The following is a 19193-nucleotide window of genomic DNA, read 5'->3' on the forward strand; positions in this document are numbered from 1 at the left end:
TATATAAAGGTATGTACAGTACAGGCGTAATATGATCAAACTTTCTTGTTCTTGTCAAAAGTCTAGCAGCCGCATTTTGTACCAACTGTAATCTTTTAATGCTTGACATGGGGAGACCCCAAAATAATACGTTACAGTAATCGAGACGAGACGTAACAAACGCATGGATAATGATCTCGGCGTCTTTAGTGGATAAAATGGAGCGAATTTTAGCGATATTACGGAGATGAAAGAAGGCCGTTTTAGTAACGCTTTTAATGTGTGACTCAAAGGAGAGAGTTGGGTCGAAGATAATACCCAGATTTTTTACCGAGTCACCTTGTTTTATTATTTGGTTGTCAAATGTTAAAGTTGTATTATTAAATAGAGGTCGGTGTCTAGCAGGACCGAATGTCAGGTCTCAAAATAACAAATACTTTTTAGTCAATGATTTTATTACCTCATTCTCAATTTGACTTTGTTTTTAACTGAAAAGTGTTAAAACTATGGAAATTGTCAGAGTCTGATTATTGTCGATTTTTTTTAATTTTTATAAGGAGTCTGACTCCACCCTCAACTCCTCCCCCTTCTGTTTCTGAAGAAGGGACATCAAAGGTGTTTGTAATACTTTTACTTTCAGAAACATCTAAGAAAAAGTTTAGCTGATAGTCAAGTAAATTATTCAACCTGGTGAAGGCGACAATATATGCTTATATTTATGTTGACACAAATGCTAGAAAAACACCAACCTTATGGCGGATGCTTTTGCAATAGTAAGTTGACATTCTACCACACCTGGTGGCCGCATTAATTCGTTAAGTAAAGCTCATGTTGTAGAAAGTTGAATGATGCGGACACGTTGGTTACCGAATATTTTCGATTAGACTTCTGTCTTGACTACTTTGTTCATGTAATAAGCAACTGTAATTATTTGATATGCTTAAATGTAGGGATGCACCGAAATAAAAATTGGTGGCCGAAGCCGAAGCCAAATAAAATCTAAACGCTTGGCCGAATACCGAATACCGAATAATGAATGCAGTTTTTCACAATTTTTTTAATATTGCATAAATAGCCTAGAATAAATATTTAGACATGTTTTTCAAATAAAGTAATTTTTTATTGAATAATGTCATTTTTTTAATATTCCAGTAGCCTTTGCTTTTCAAAAAAAGCACAAAGTTTTTCATTTATATTAGGCCTTCAAACAAAACATGCCATCCATCCATCCATTTTCTACCGCTTATTCCCTGTCGGGGTGGCGGGGGGCGCTGGCGCCTATCTCAGCTACAATCGGGCGGAAGGCAGGGTACACCCTGGACAAGTCGCCACCTCATCGCAGGGCCAACACAGATAGACAGACAACATTCACACTCACATTCACACACTAGGGCCAATTTAGTGTTGCCAATCAACCTATCCCCAGGTGCATGTCTTTGGAAGTGGGAGGAAGCCGGAGTACCCGGAGGGAACCCACGCATTCACGGGGAGAACATGCAAACTCCACACAGAAAGATCCCGAGCCTGGATTTGAACCCAGGACTGCAGGAACTTCGTATTGTGAGGCAGACGCACTAACCCCTCTGCCACCGTGAAGCCCCTAACAAACAACATGCAAACTCCACACAGAAAGATCCCGAGCCTGGATTTGAACCCAGGACTGCAGGAACTTCGTATTGTGAGGCAGACGCACTAACCCCTCTGCCACCGTGAAGCCCCTAACAAACATGCATTCCAAAAAAAAAAAAAAGTGCATTTAAGTGGATAAACCCACAACAAATGAATTATTGTCCTTTTGGCAAAAGTCTGCTTAGCCACAGTAGATATGCTAATAATGTAAACAGAAGGCTCAAGTAAATCTCAATTAAGTGTGTGCTTGTAACCTCTTACACTTATACAGGTAGCCTACACAACAGGCTAATAATGTAAACAGAGGACCCACTAAATCTCTAAAAGTGTGTGCTTGTAACCTCATACACTTATACAGGTAGCCACACAACAGGCTAATAATGTAAACAGAGGCCCCACTAAATCTCAATTAAGTGTGTGCTTGTAACCTCTTACACTTATACAGGTAGCCTACACAACAGGCTAATAATGTAAACAGAGGCCCCACTAAATCTCAATTAAGTGTGTGCTTGTAACCTCTTACACTTATACAGGTAGCCTACACAACAGGCTAATAATGTAAACAGAGGACCCACTAAATCTCAAAAAGTGTGTGCTTGTAACCTCATACACTTATACAGGTACACAACATATCCCAACGTCACCGCGTCACTGCACGTTGGTTGATTGCGTCACCGCGTCAAAAAATTGCGTCACACGCCACTATTCGGCCTTGTTCTTAACTCATTCCACCGAAGGCCGAATGTGGCTTTTTTTGCCATATTCGGCCGAATATATTCGGTTACCGATTAATCGGTGCATCCCTTCTTAAATGTTATGTGTAGTTTTAGCTCAGCTGTTGTGTAGCTGCTAGCTCCTTGTAGCCTACAGCCGCAGTGTCCAAAGTGCAGCCCATAGCTATGTGTTTAACAGACAACTGAAACAATTAATAATGTGGTATTTGTGTGGCATCATCATTGGACCTAAGTCTTTAGTTTCCGTAGGGGGGACAGAGAGCAAGGGAACAATGTGGGACAGCATTGGTGTCTATCATATTCCGTGTCAACGTGAGTAGCCAAACCTTGAGTTCCAACGTATACTATATATATATGTAAAAAGGAGTCAAAGGCCTCCTGGTATGAGTCGTCTACTTGTGATCAGTTTAGTTTGCAAATACATCAAAGATGCTATTATAATCCATTTCTAATGGATAAAGCTTTGGCCTGGACAAGAGGTCATCAGGTGGTCCCCAACGTTCACCGAGTGTTTCGACCCTTAACCACAACACTCTCCAGTTGGTGGGTCAGCAGTGATTGGCCAGATCACTGCTCCTCTCATCCAGGCTTCCAGCTATTGTCCTCTCTTTTATGCCAGAGCCAACAGGAGGCTCTCTCCGCCGCTTCTCCCAGCCTATGAACGGCTGTTTTTCTCAAGTGACCTCTCAATCTGACCATTGTCATCAGATTCCACACAGATTGAGCAGGGAATCCTCGACAACCAACTTCCACTGTCATCAGCCACGCCGTCCACCCCTGGTCCCGGCAGTCCTGGACAAGTTGTTGGTACTTTGTTTTCTTCCTCTTTGCCGCTTCCTCACATCCTTCCTCCCACGGGACAGTGAGCTCCACCAGGATGATTTTCTTTCCCTCTGGGGACCACAAAACTATGTCTGGTCTCAGAGTGGTGGACAGTACTGACCCTGGGAAGAGGAGCTTCCGCCCCAGGTCGACCTCCATCTCCCATCCCTGGGCCAACTACAAGAGGTTTTGGTTGACTTGGCCTTGGACAACTGGTCTATGACCCTCTTTCATGAAGGTGATGGTGCTCAGCAATGGCTTTGTTTTGGCTGGGTGTTTCTTTCTCCTCTCTTGCTCCAAGATGTCTGCGAGCATTGCCAACACCTTGTCATGGCGCCACCTGTATCTTCCCTGGATCAATGCTGTTTTGCACCCAGAAAGAATGTGCGCCATAGTTCCTTAACCGCCACACAACCTGCACAGCGGGTCCTCCCTCATTCCCCACCTATGCAAGTTGACTGGGGTCGGTATACTGCTCGAAGCAGAAATGAGATACGAAACGGCTCCAGCCTCCACAGTTCACTCCATGTCACGTTCCTCTTGGAAAGGTTCCACCTTGTCCAGGCACCTTGGGTTGCGAGCTCGATGGCTTTAGCTCTTCTTCCTTCTTCCTCAAGGTTTCGGACTTCATCCTGAATCAAGGTCCTCTTTTCCCTGAGAGTGGGCTTGGACCGCTGCTGGAAATGTGATGTTCCTAGACCCTGTCTCCCAGTGCAGAGGCTTCCGATGGTATCAAAGGCCTCCTGGTATGAGTCGTCTACTTGTGATCATAACATATGGTGGGCCGGGTGGTGGTGCACACAGACACAGTTCAGTCAGCCAGGGTTTTCACTGATAGAACAGTTGCAGCAAGAGTTGAGGTACTCAGTAGGCGCCAGCCATGTTTGGTGCTCCAGGCTGTGGTATGAGCTCATGCTCATGGAGGTGCCTTGATAGTGGTGCCGCAGCTTGGTTGTTGTACCGTCAGGTAACACCAGAAAGGTCCCTTCTGTGCGATATTGAATGTCAGGGCACAGTTTGTAAAGCAGGTCATTACCAAGCAGGCACGGTGTGTTCAGGTCGACGACAAAGGGATGCTTCAGTGTGTGTCCAGCAATTTGAACCGGAAGCGGTTTGGTGACAGGTAACCTTCTTGTGACCTCAGCGAAGCCTTTGACCTTCAAAAGGGAAGCACACAGTTTCTTTGGTACCTTTGCATTCAGAGATGAGTGGGTGGCACCAGTGTCAATCATGAACTGATAACATTGTCCATTGACACTTATGTCCAGTAGAGGTCTGTTTGTATCCCCTTCTGGGCCTCCAGCTGTGGGCACAGGCGAAACAGTTTCCACCCCGGATTGACCTTGAAGCACCGCGTTGTCCACCATCCGAGTCCATCTGTCTGGTCTCTTATCTGTTACAGATTCTTTTCTCCGCCTGCTGGAACTCAAAACGAAGGTCACCCACTGCTGAATATACTTTAGCTGATTTTTGTCCTTTCGGTTCTTTTGACATTTTTTTTCTACAGTGATTTGAAAATGAAGGAGTCGTTTCCTTGTTACTCTGTCATCCGTCTTATCATCGTCATCCTGCTCAGCCCAATTATGCATATCACGTTTTAAAACCACAACATTAATTGTCCCAATAAGCGTTAATCAATACCCCTATTTCAACGATTTATACACATTATTTAAGTAGACTTTCTAAATCAACTAAAGATTATCTAAGAATCCTTTGAGCTGCACAAGCTTTGGCTTATCTATAAGTTAATGAGACTATCGTTTGTGCCTATCAGTTAGTTAGTTGTGCATTCTGACTTCCTGTCGTGTGTGATATTCTACAAAATAAGGGCATGTGTTTATTCTCATTCGTCTAAAACTATCAATGTGACACACACACACATACACACCTATTTGTGTGTACGAACGCACACTCCAAGAGATAAGGCGGATCACGCTCAAAGATGCCCTTGTTTCTAAGACAACTCTTATCTCACGGCTCACCCCAGAAGCGCAGCTGTATCATATCAACCCTTAGTAACTGCAAACAACATTTATCATTCACTCTGACCTTCACAAACTGGCCCTGTGTAAGTGAAGTCACTGGGCCTCCCTGCTTTGGTTGCTGCCCCCGCGACCCGACCTCCGATAAGCGGAGGAAGAAAATTAAATAGATGGATCACTCACTCATACGATTTCTGAACTAAGTATTATAAGAACAACTATAAAATATAAATGTATTTAAGTTTTAGGAGTTAACCAGCCATACCCGCGTTGGTGACCCCTGTACTAAACAAAAGAAAATCAACATTAACCTCTTGAGACACAAGCTGTTTGTTTTCATGCTTGTTTTATTTCTCTTTGCTATTTGGGCTTATTGGACCCTAAATAGAATAAAAACTAAGACTGGTCTTTTGATATCATTTACTTTTTAAATTGGGGCGGCATAGCTCGGTTGGTAGAGTGGCTGTCCCAGCAACTTGAGGGTTGCAGGTTCGATTCCCGCTTCTGCCGTTGTGCCCTTGGGCAAGACACTTTACCCACCTGCTCCCAGTGCCACCCACACTGCTTTAAATGTGACTTAGATATTGGCTTTCACTATGTAAAGCGCTTTGAGTCACTAGAGAAAAGCGCTATATAAATATAATTCACTTCACTTCACTTCACAAACAAACAAATGCAGTGAACCCCCAACAGCATACGCTGACACACCAACACCATCAATACCTTCATTTGACACATTCTCTTCCTTACTTCGACTTGCTTTTTCATTTTCAAACCACATCCTGTATCCATCTCTTCCTCACTCTTCAGACTGTTTCTATTTCTATTCTCCTCTCCTAGAAACCTTTTCCGTAAGGTTTTCACCATCCATTCTCTTCACCTTCAAACCTCTCTTGCTCTCTCTTTCTACGTTCCACTCTACCATAAAACTTCGAGTTACTTTTTTTTTTATTTACCAAACGTTTGAGTTCACTACTTTACGAGTGTTGTAAACACCCTCTTACCCCTTTCAAGAAACGTTCTCTTTTTTATTTTCTCTCTTTTTTCTTCTTTTTTTTTTTTTTTATTGTACATTCAATTTTTCATGAAGCGGTAACGATTGATCACATTTTCCCAGCCGCCATTACGTTCCTGTCTGTCACACTCCTTTGCCATTGTGTCTTTTTCCTTCATTTTAACGCACACCTGAGTGCCGCAGGGATCTCTCAACCGGGAACTTTATTGTACTCTTTACAAATGGCCTCCAACCTCGGAATTTGTCATGTGGCATAGAAGGGCCTCCACCCTTACGGTCCGTATTTTCCGTGCACACGTTAGTGTCACTTGGATCTTGCAACCGGGGAATATTTTATTGTACTTTCACAAATGGCTTCCAACCCATCCTTAATTTCTGTGCACACGTTAATGTCCCTTGGATCTCACAACCGGGGAGTATTTACTATCCACACAACGGTTATCCGTCCCGTTACTCTTTTATGGGAGACCAATTCCCCAGGGCGAGCCACACCCGACTATTTGCCTACTCGTCACGGTAATCTAGACACAATGCCGTGAGTTGACCACTTATTTTCAACTATTATGTAATGGCGGACAAGGCAATAATGCAACCAACCTATCAAAATCAGCACCCCGTCTCTGTGGTAATATAACAGTGTTTGACTTACAAGACTTTTGGAGGGACTCCTAATGCAGATTCTAGAAAAAGGCACTGCTGTTGGCCAAGTGAGTCTGTCCTTAAGTTTGCAAGAGCAGTCCAATTTTCAGCCCTAAAATTGTTGCGTTTTGACCCTTTCTTCCTTCGGTCAAGGCCCCCAGATTGTTTGATGACACATAAGCTGGTTTTAAATCAATCAGAGACAGAGGTTGCTCATTTTTCTATTTTATTACCGAAGCGCCTTGGGAGATCAATCTAGATACAACATTTCAAAACTCGGTCCAAATTGATCTAATCCTAAAATGGCAGTTTCTCCCTCCTCACTCACTCTCACCCGCCCCTCTTCTTCTCCTCCCTACTTCGGACAGTTGAGATAACAGATTGTTATGTCTTCATTCCAACATTCCAAATTCAAGGTCTATGTAAAAGGATCACAATTTAGCTGTTCTAAAATCTGACTAGGAAATAAAAAGACAACCAAATCCAACAGTATATTGTGTGAATACTAATTGTTGTGTATATTGTGTGAAGACTAATTGTTGTGTATATTGTGTGAAGACTAATTGTAGTGTATATTGTGTGAAGACTAATTGTTGTGTATATTGTGTGAAAATTAATTGCTTTGTATATCGTGTGAGGAATAGTTGTTGTGTATATTGTGTGAAGACTCATTGTTGTGTATATTGTGTGAAGACTAATTGTTGTGTATAATGTGTGAAGACCAATTGTTGTGTATATTGTGTGAAGACCAATTGATGTGTATTTTGTGTGAAGACTAATTGTTGTGTATATTGTGTGAGGAATAGTTGTTGTGTATATCGTGTGAAGACAAATTGTTGTGTATATTGTGTGAAGTCTAATTGTTGTGTATATTGTGTGAGGAATAGTTGTTGTGTGTATCATGTGAAGACTAATTGTTTTGTATATTGTGTGAAGACGAATTGTTGTGTATATTGTGTGATGACTAATTGTTGTGTATATTGTGTGAAGACTAATTGTTGTGTATATTGTGTGATGACTAATTGTTGTGTATATTGTGTGAGGACTAGTTGTTATGTATATTGTGTGAAAATTAAATGTGGATATTGTGTGAAGACTAATTGTTGTGTATATTGTGTGAAGACTAATCGTTGTGTATATGGTGTGAAGACTAATTATTGTGTATATTGTGTAAAGACTAGCTGTTGTGTATATTGTGTGAAGACCAATAGTTGTGTATATTGTGTGAGGACCAATTGTTGTATATATTGTGTGAAGACTAATTGTTGTGTATATTCTGTGAAGGCTAATTATTGTGTATATTGTGTGAAGACTAGTTGTTGTGTATATTGTGTGATGACCAATTGTTGTGTATATTGTGTGATGACCAATTGTTGTGTATATTGTGTGAAGACTAATTGTTGTGTATATTGTGTGAAGACTAATTGTAGTGTATATTGTGTGAAGACTAATTGTTGTGTATATTGTGTGAAGATTAATTGCTTTGTATATCGTGTGAGGAATAGTTGTTGTGTATATTGTGTGAAGACTCATTGTTGTGTATATTGTGTGAAGACTAATTGTTGTGTATAATGTGTGAAGACCAATTGTTGTGTATATTGTGTGAAGACCAATTGATGTGTATTTTGTGTGAAGACTAATTGTTGTGTATATTGTGTGAGGAATAGTTGTTGTGTATATCGTGTGAAGACAAATTGTTGTCTATATTGTGTGAAGTCTAATTGTTGTGTATATTGTGTGAGGAATAGTTGTTGTGTGTATCATGTGAAGACTAATTGTTGTGTATATTGTGTGAAGACGAATTGTTGTGTATATTGTGTTATGACTAATTGTTGTGTATATTGTGTGAAGACTAATTGTTGTGTATATTGTGTGATGACTAATTGTTGTGTATATTGTGTGATGACTAATTGTTGTGTATATTGTGTGATGACTAATTGTTGTGTATATTGTGATCACTAATTGTTGTGTATATTGTGTGATCACTAATTGTTGTGTATATTGTGTGTGCAGCTGTTCTCCTCCAAGAAGAAGAAAAAGAAGGTAAAATGTGTAACTTGATCTTCTTCCTCCACCCAAGACAACTTCTTCTTCTTCCTTACTTCTGTCTTCTCCTGTTCTCAGGTGGACTTTGCCCAACAGGTGAGTTCTTTCTTCCTCTCAGGTCATGTGACCAAGTCATGATGTCATACTTGACTGCCTGGGGGCCACACTTCCAAAGATGAGCACGCTAGACAAGGAACCAAATCCCTGAGCTGGCAAAAAAAAAAAAAAACATTCTTCTTGGGAACATTTCAACCTGAGGTACTTCCAAAAAGAACCTTCAGGAAGGAATTTGATTAACAACTGTGCTAGTCACGACCTACTGTGCTAGTCACGACCCACTGAGCTAGTCACGACCCACTGAGCTAGTCACGACCTACTGTGCTAGTCACGACCTACTGTGCTAGTCACGACCGACTGTGCTAGTCACGACCTATAGTGCTAGTCACAACCGACTGTGCTAGTCACGACCTATAGTGCTAGTCACAACCGACTGTGCTAGTCACGACCCACTGAGCTAGTCACGACCTACTGTGCTAGTCACGACCTACTGTGCTAGTCACGACCGACTGTGCTAGTCACGACCCACTGAGCTAGTCACGACCTACTGTGCTAGTCACAACCTACTGTGCTAGTCACAACCTACTGTGCTAGTCACAACCTACTGTGCTAGTCACGACCTACTGTGCTAGTCACAACCGACTGTGCTAGTCACGACCCACTGAGCTAGTCACGACCTACTGTGCTAGTCACAACCGACTGTGCTAGTCACAACCTACTGTGCTAGTCACAACCTACTGTGCTAGTCACAACCTACTGTGCTAGTCACAACCTACTGTGCTAGTCACAACCGACTGTGCTAGTCACAACCTACTGTGCTAGTCACAACCGACTGTGCTAGTCACAACCTACAGTGCTAGTCACAACCTACTGTGCTAGTCACGACCTATAGTGCTAGTCACAACCTACTGTGCTAGTCACAACCTACTGTGCTAGTCACAACCTACTGTGCTAGTCACAACCTACTGTGCTAGTCACAACCGACTGTGCTAGTCACAACCTACTGTGCTAGTCACAACCTACTGTGCTAGTCACAACCGACTGTGCTAGTCACAACCTACTGTGCTAGTCACAACCTACTGTGCTAGTCACAACCGACTGTGCTAGTCACAACCTACAGTGCTAGTCACAACCTACTGTGCTAGTCACAACCTACTGTGCTAGTCACAACCTACTGTGCTAGTCACAACCTACTGTGCTAGTCACAACCTACTGTGCTAGTCACAACCGACTGTGCTAGTCACAACCTACAGTGCTAGTCACAACCTACTGTGCTAGTCACGACCTATAGTGCTAGTCACAACCTACTGTGCTAGTCACAACCTACTGTGCTAGTCACAACCTACTGTGCTAGTCACAACCTACTGTGCTAGTCACAACCTACTGTGCTAGTCACAACCGACTGTGCTAGTCACAACCTACAGTGCTAGTCACAACCTACTGTGCTAGTCACGACCTATAGTGCTAGTCACAACCTACTGTGCTAGTCACAACCTACTGTGCTAGTCACGACCTACAGTGCTAGTCACAACCGACTGTGCTAGTCACGACCCACTGAGCTAGTCACAACCTACTGTGCTAGTCACGACCTATAGTGCTAGTCACAACCCACTGAGCTAGTCACAACCTACTGTGCTAGTCACGACCCACTGAGCTAGTCACAACCTACTGTGCTAGTCACGACCTACTGTGCTAGTCACAACCTACTGTGCTAGTCACAACCTACTGTGCTAGCCACGACCTACTGTGCTAGCCACGACCTACTGTGCTAGTCACAACCGACAGTGCTAGTCACGACCTACTGTGCTAGCCACGACCTACTGTGCTAGTCACAACCGACAGTGCTAGTCACGACCTACTGTGCTAGTTACAACCGACTTTGCTAGTCACGACCCACTTAGCTAGTCACAACCGACTTTGCTAGTCACGACCCACTGAGCTAGTCACAACCTACTGTGCTAGTCACGACCCACTGAGCTAGTCACAACCTACTTTGCTAGTCATGACCTACTGTGCTAGTCACAACCGACTGTGCTAGTCACAACCGACTGTGCTAGTCACGACCTACTGTGCTAGTCACAACCTACTGTGCTAGTCACAACCTACTGTGCTAGTCACGACCCACTGAGCTAGTCACAACCTACTGTGCTAGTCACGACCTACTGTGCTAGTCACAACCTACTGTGCTAGTCACAACCTACTGTGCTAGCCACGACCTACTGTGCTAGCCACGACCTACTGTGCTAGTCACAACCGACAGTGCTAGTCACGACCTACTGTGCTAGCCACGACCTACTGTGCTAGTCACAACCGACAGTGCTAGTCACGACCTACTGTGCTAGTTACAACCGACTTTGCTAGTCACGACCCACTTAGCTAGTCACAACCGACTTTGCTAGTCACGACCCACTGAGCTAGTCACAACCTACTGTGCTAGTCACGACCCACTGAGCTAGTCACAACCTACTGTGCTAGTCATGACCTACTGTGCTAGTCACAACCGACTGTGCTAGTCACAACTGACTGTGCTAGTCACAACTGACTGTGCTAGTCACAACCTACTGTGCTAGTCACAACTGACTGTGCTAGTCACAACCTACTGTGCTAGTCACAACCTACTGTGCTAGTCACAACTGACTGTGCTAGTCACAACCTACTGTTCTAGTCACAACCTACTGTGCTAGTCACAACTGACTGTGCTAGTCACAACCGACTGTGCTAGTTACAACCTACTGTGCTAGTCACAACCTACTGTGCTAGTCACAACTGACTGTGCTAGTCACAACCTACTGTGCTAGTCACAACCTACTGTGCTAGTCACAACTGACTGTGCTAGTCACAACTTACTGTGCTAGTCATGACCTACTGTGCTAGTCACAACTGACTGTGCTAGTCACAACCTACTGTGCTAGTCACAACTGACTGTGCTAGTCACAACCTACTGTGCTAGTCACAACTGACTGTGCTAGTCACAACCTACTGTGCTAGTCACAACTTACTGTGCTAGTCATGACCTACTGTGCTAGTCACAACCTACTGTGCTAGTCACAACCTATTGTGCTAGCCACGACCTACTGTGCTAGTCACAACCGACTGTGCTAGTCACAACCTACTGTGCTAGTCACAACCTACTGTGCTAGTCACAACCTACTGTGCTAGTCACAACTGACTGTGCTAGTCACAACCTACTGTGCTAGTCACAACCTACTGTGCTAGTCACAACTGACTGTGCTAGTCACAACCTACTGTGCTAGTCACAACCGACTGTGCTAGTCACAACCTACTGTGCTAGTCACAACCGACTGTGCTAGTCACAACCGACTGTGCTAGTCACAACCGACTGTGCTAGTCACAACCTACTGTGCTAGTCACAACTGACTGTGCTAGTCACAACCTACTGTGCTAGTCACAACTGACTGTGCTAGTCACAACCTACTGTGCTAGTCACAACCTACTGTGCTAGTCACAACCTACTGTGCTAGTCACAACCGACTGTGCTAGTCACAACCTACTGTGCTAGCCACGACCTACTGTGCTAGTCACAACCGACTGTGCTAGTCACAACCTACTGTGCTAGTCACAACTGACTGTGCTAGTCACAACCGACTGTGCTAGTCACAACCTACTGTGCTAGTCACAACTGACTGTGCTAGTCACAACCGACTGTGCTAGTCACAACCGACTGTGCTAGTCACAACCTACTGTGCTAGTCACAACCTACTGTGCTAGTCACAACTGACTGTGCTAGTCACAACCTACTGTGCTAGTCACAACTGACTGTGCTAGTCACAACCTACTGTGCTAGTCACAACCTACTGTGCTAGTCACAACCGACTGTGCTAGTCACAACCTACTGTGCTAGTCACAACCTACTGTGCTAGTCACGACCTACTGTGCTAGTCACAACCGACTGTGCTAGTCACAACCGACTGTGCTAGTCACAACCTACTGTGCTAGTCACAACCTACTGTGCTAGTCACGACCTACTGTGCTAGCCACGACCTACTGTGCTAGTTACAACCGACTTTGCTAGTCACGACCCACTGAGCTAGTCACAACCTACTGTGCTAGTCACAACCTACAGTGCTAGTCACAACCGACTGTGCTAGTCACGACCTACTGTGCTAGTTACAACCGACTTTGCTAGTCACGACCCACTGAGCTAGTCACAACCTACTGTGCTAGTCACAACCGACTGTGCTAGTCACGACCCACTGAGCTAGTCACAACCTACTGTGCTAGTCACGACCTACAGTGCTAGTCACAACCGACTGTGCTAGTCACGACCTACTGTGCTAGTTACAACCGACTTTGCTAGTCACGACCCACTGAGCTAGTCACAACCTACTGTGCTAGTCACAACCGACTGTGCTAGTCACGACCCACTGAGCTAGTCACAACCTATTGTGCTAGTCATGACCTACTGTGCTAGTCACAACCGACTGTGCTAGTCACGACCTACTGTGCTAGTCACAACCTACTGTGCTAGTCACGACCCACTGAGCTAGTCACAACCTACTGTGCTAGCCACGACCTATTGTGCTAGTCACAACCGACTGTGCTAGTCACGACCTACTGTGCTAGTTACAACCGACTTTGCTAGTCACGACCCACTGAGCTAGTCACAACCTACTGTGCTAGTCACAACCTACTGTGCTAGTTACAACCGACTTTGCTAGTCACGACCCACTGAGCTAGTCACAACCTACTGTGCTAGTCACAACCGACTGTGCTAGTCACAACCGACTGTGCTAGTCACGACCTACTGTGCTAGTCACAACCTACTGTGCTAGTCACGACCCACTGAGCTAGTCACAACCTACTGTGCTAGTCACAACCGACTGTGCTAGTCACAACCGACTGTGCTAGTCACAACCTACTGTGCTAGTCACAACCTACTGTGCTAGTCACAACTGACTGTGCTAGTCACAACCTACTGTGCTAGTCACAACTGACTGTGCTAGTCACAACCTACTGTGCTAGTCACAACCTACTGTGCTAGTCACAACCGACTGTGCTAGTCACAACCTACTGTGCTAGTCACAACCTACTGTGCTAGTCACGACCTACTGTGCTAGTCACAACCGACTGTGCTAGTCACAACCGACTGTGCTAGTCACAACCTACTGTGCTAGTCACAACCTACTGTGCTAGTCACGACCTACTGTGCTAGCCACGACCTACTGTGCTAGTTACAACCGACTTTGCTAGTCACGACCCACTGAGCTAGTCACAACCTACTGTGCTAGTCACAACCTACAGTGCTAGTCACAACCGACTGTGCTAGTCACGACCTACTGTGCTAGTTACAACCGACTTTGCTAGTCACGACCCACTGAGCTAGTCACAACCTACTGTGCTAGTCACAACCGACTGTGCTAGTCACGACCCACTGAGCTAGTCACAACCTACTGTGCTAGTCACGACCTACAGTGCTAGTCACAACCGACTGTGCTAGTCACGACCTACTGTGCTAGTTACAACCGACTTTGCTAGTCACGACCCACTGAGCTAGTCACAACCTACTGTGCTAGTCACAACCGACTGTGCTAGTCACGACCCACTGAGCTAGTCACAACCTATTGTGCTAGTCATGACCTACTGTGCTAGTCACAACCGACTGTGCTAGTCACGACCTACTGTGCTAGTCACAACCTACTGTGCTAGTCACGACCCACTGAGCTAGTCACAACCTACTGTGCTAGCCACGACCTATTGTGCTAGTCACAACCGACTGTGCTAGTCACGACCTACTGTGCTAGTTACAACCGACTTTGCTAGTCACGACCCACTGAGCTAGTCACAACCTACTGTGCTAGTCACAACCTACTGTGCTAGTTACAACCGACTTTGCTAGTCACGACCCACTGAGCTAGTCACAACCTACTGTGCTAGTCACAACCGACTGTGCTAGTCACAACCGACTGTGCTAGTCACGACCTACTGTGCTAGTCACAACCTACTGTGCTAGTCACGACCCACTGAGCTAGTCACAACCTACTGTGCTAGCCACGACCTATTGTGCTAGTCACAACCGACTGTGCTAGTCACGACCTACTGTGCTAGTTACAACCGACTTTGCTAGTCACGACCCACTGAGCTAGTCACAACCTACTGTGCTAGTCACAACCTACTGTGCTAGTCACGACCCACTGAGCTAGTCACAACCTACTGTGCTAGTCACAACCGACTGTGCTAGTCACGACCTACTGTGCTAGTTAGAACCGACTTTGCTAGTCACGACCCACTGAGCTAGTCACAACCTACTGTGCTAGTCACAACCTACTGTGCTAGTCACAACCTACTGTGCTAGTCACGACCCACTGAGCTAGTCACAACCTACTGTGCTAGTCACAACCGACTGTGCTAGTCACGACCTACTGTGCTAGTCACAACCTACTGTGCTAGTCACGACCCACTGAGCTAGTCACAACCTACTGTGCTAGCCACGACCTATTGTGCTAGTCACAACCGACTGTGCTAGTCACGACCCACTGAGCTAGTCACAACCTACTGTGCTAGTCACAACCGACTGTGCTAGTCACAACCGACTGTGCTAGTCACGACCTACTGTGCTAGTCACAACCTACTGTGCTAGTCACGACCCACTGAGCTAGTCACAACCTACTGTGCTAGCCACGACCTATTGTGCTAGTCACAACCGACTGTGCTAGTCACGACCTACTGTGCTAGTTACAACCGACTTTGCTAGTCACGACCCACTGAGCTAGTCACAACCTACTGTGCTAGTCACAACCTACTGTGCTAGTCACGACCCACTGAGCTAGTCACAACCTACTGTGCTAGTCACAACCGACTGTGCTAGTCACGACCTACTGTGCTAGTTAGAACCGACTTTGCTAGTCACGACCCACTGAGCTAGTCACAACCTACTGTGCTAGTCACAACCTACTGTGCTAGACACGACCCACTGAGCTAGTCACAACCGACTGTGCTAGTCACGACCTACTGTGCTAGTCACAACCGACTGTGCTAGTCACGACCTACTGTGCTAGTCACAACCAACTGTGCTAGACACAACCGACTGTGCTACCTACACCCGACTGTGCTACCTACACCCGACTCTGCTACCTACACCTTATTGTGCTACCTACACCCTACTGTGCTACCCACACCCTCCTGTGCTACCCACACCCTCCTGTGCTACCTACACCCTACTGTGCTACCTATAGCCAACTGTGCTACCTACACTTGACTGTGCTACCTACACCTGACTCTGCTACCCACACCCGACTGTGCTACCTACACCCTCCTGTGCTACCTACACCCTACTGTGCTACCTATAGCCAACTGTGCTACCTACACTTGACTGTGCTACCTACACCTGACTCTGCTACCCACACCCGACTGTGCTACCTACACCCGACTGTGCTACCTACACCTGACTGTGCTACTGTGGCCATCTTCAGTCTGTGTCTCTCGTAACAGGCGGCCAGGGTGTGGCCACCAAGGAGGACCAGGAGAGGCGCATCGCACAGATGGGTCTACCTCAGTTGGGCCAATACACCAAAGTGGAAATCATCATCGAAGAGTCGTACGAGTTTAAGGTATCTGTTGTGTTAGCATATAGCCACATTAGCATGTTGAGTACTGTTTCTTAGTGGTGTTAGCATATAGCCACATTAGCATGTAAAGTACTGTTTCTTAGTGGTGTTAGCATATAGCCACATTAGCTTGTAGAGTAGTGTCTCTTAGCTGTGTTAGCATATAGCCACATTAGCATGTAAAGTACTGTTTCTTAGTGGTGTTAGCATATAGCCACATTAGCATGTAAAGTACGGTTTCTTAGTGGTGCTAGCATATAGCCACATTAGCATGTAAAGTACTGTTTCTTAGTGGTGTTAGCATATAGCCACATTAGCTTGTAGAGTAGTGTCTCTTAGCTGTGTTAGCATATAGCCACATTAGCATGTAAAGAACTGTTTATTAGTGGTGTTAGCATATAGCCACATTAGCATGTAAAGTACTGTTTCTTAGTGGTGTTAGCATATAGCCACATTAGCATGTAAAGTACTGTTTCTTAGTGGTGTTAGCATATAGCCACATTAGCATGTAAAGTACTGTTTCTTAGTGGTGTTAGCATATAGCCACATTAGCTTGTAGAGTAGTGTCTCTTAGCTGTGTTAGCATATAGCCACATTAGCATGTAAAGTACTGTTTCTTAGTGGTGTTAGCATATAGCCACATTAGCTTGTAGAGTAGTGTCTCTTAGCTGTGTTAGCATATAGCCACATTAGCATGTAGAGTAGTGTCTCTTAGTGGTGTTAGCATATAGCCACATTAGCATGTAGAGTAGCGTGCGCCTGCATGGACGTATCTGTACCTCCAGAGAACAACGTATTGGCTCCAACTGAGTCAGAACATTTTAAAGTGCACCAAAACTGCAATATATTCCCTCAGGAAACATGGTACATAGTACTAAAACAACTTCAGAAAGACAGAAAAAATTAAATATAATAAACAACTCAAAAATAATATAATAAAATAATAATAAAAGTAAATATCTGGTGTCATGTACACATAAACACATACATACAAACCCCGTTTCCATTTGAGTTGGGAAATTGTGTTAGATGTAAATATAAACAGAATACAATGATTTGCAAATCCTTTTCAAGCCATATTCAGTTGAATATGCTACAAAGACAACATATTTGATGTTCAAACTCATAAAGAGTTTTTTTTTGCAAATAATCATTAACTTTAGAATTTGTTGCCAGCAACACGTGACAAAGAAGTTGGGAAAGGTGGCAATAAATACTGATAAAGTTGAGGAATGCTCATCAAACCCTTATTTGGAACATCCCACAGGTGTGCAGGCTAATTGGGAACAGGTGGGTGCCATGATTGGCTATAAAAACAGCTTCCATGAAATGCTAAGTAATTCACAAGAAAGGATGGGGCGAGGTACACCACTTTGTCCACAACTGCGTGAGCAAACAGTTTAAGAACAACCTTTCTCAAAGTGCAATTGCAAGAAATTTGGGGATTTCAACATCTACTCTCCATAATATCATCAAAAGGTTCAGAGAATGGGCTTCACGGTGGCAGAGGGGTTAGTGCGTCTGCCTCACAATACGAAGGTCCTGAGTAGTCTGGGGTTCAATCCCGGGCTCGGGATATTTCTGTGTGGAGTTTGCATGTTCTCCCCGTGAATGCGTGGGTTCCCTCCGGGTACTCCGGCTTCCTCCCACCTCCAAAGACATGCACCTGGGGATAGGCCCCTCCCTCCTCCAAAGACATGCACCTGGGGATAGGTTGATCGGCAACACTAAATGGTCCCTAGTGTGTGAATGTTGTCTATCTGTGTTGGCCCTGCGATGAGGTGGCGACTTGTCCAGGGTGTACACCGCCTTCCGCCCGATTGTAGCTGAGATAGGCACCAGCACCCCCAGCGACCCCAAAGACAATAAGCGGTTGAAAATGGATGGATGGATGGGTTCAGAGAATCTGTAAAAATCACTGCACGTAAGCAGCATGGCCGGAAACCAACATTGAATGACCGTGACCTTCGATCCCTCAGACAGCATTGTATCAAAAAACGCCATCAATCTCTAAAGGATATCACCACATGGGCTCAGGAACACTTAAGAAAACCACTGTCACTAAATACAGTTGGTCGCTACATCTGTAAGTGCAAGTTAAAGCTCTACTATGCCAAGCGAAAGCCATATATCAACAACATCCAGAAACGCCGCCGGCTTCTCTGGGCCCGAGATCATCTAAGACGGAGTGATACAAAGTGGAAAAGTGTTCTGTGGTCTGACGAGTCCACATTTCAAATTGATATATTCGACATTGTGTCATCCGGATCAAAGGGGAAGCGAACCATCCAGACCAGGGGTCGGGAACCTTTTTGGCTGAGAGAACCATTTAAGCCAAATACTTTAAAAAGTATTTCCGTGAGAGCCATATAACATTTTTTAACACTGAATACACCTAAATGTCTGCATATTTATGTAAGACCAACATTTATGTCACAAACTCCCATGGCAGCAGTGGCGACAAGATGCAGGAACCCGGAGAGCGAAGAGCAGGTAAGATGCTTTTAATATCATCAACAGAGGAGAATGAAGCAGTCTTGCATGTACAGTTCCAAACAATAGTCAATCCTCGAGCCCTGAGGAGCGCCTGAGACAAGCATAAATAGAAACATGCTGATAGGCAGCAGGTGTGGACCGGCTGCCAATCAACAGCAGGTGAGGGAAAAAAACACAGTGCCTAGTGGGACAAGCAGGAAATGGAAACAAAATAAGAGCATTGATGGGA

The 19193-nt window shown here is 44.9% G+C and overlaps 1 protein-coding gene across 2 annotated transcripts in view; it reads left to right on the forward strand.

Moving 5' to 3' along the window:
• Nucleotides 1–19193, forward strand: part of LOC133539097 (sodium/calcium exchanger 1-like) — a 61508-nt gene that overhangs the window by 31120 nt on the left and 11195 nt on the right. Inside the window, exons 4-6 of one of the 2 annotated variants that reach the window (XM_061881163.1) lie at nucleotides 8814–8843; nucleotides 8925–8942; nucleotides 16353–16471. In XM_061881163.1, the coding sequence (XP_061737147.1) occupies nucleotides 8814–8843; nucleotides 8925–8942; nucleotides 16353–16471 (167 nt within the window). The remainder of the gene's footprint in view (nucleotides 1–8813; nucleotides 8844–8924; nucleotides 8943–16352; nucleotides 16472–19193) is intronic. The other variant, XM_061881164.1, reaches the window with a different exon arrangement.

This window comes from Nerophis ophidion, linkage group LG20 (assembly GCF_033978795.1).
Source record: "Nerophis ophidion isolate RoL-2023_Sa linkage group LG20, RoL_Noph_v1.0, whole genome shotgun sequence".
Classification (NCBI taxonomy): Eukaryota; Metazoa; Chordata; class Actinopteri; order Syngnathiformes; family Syngnathidae; genus Nerophis; species Nerophis ophidion.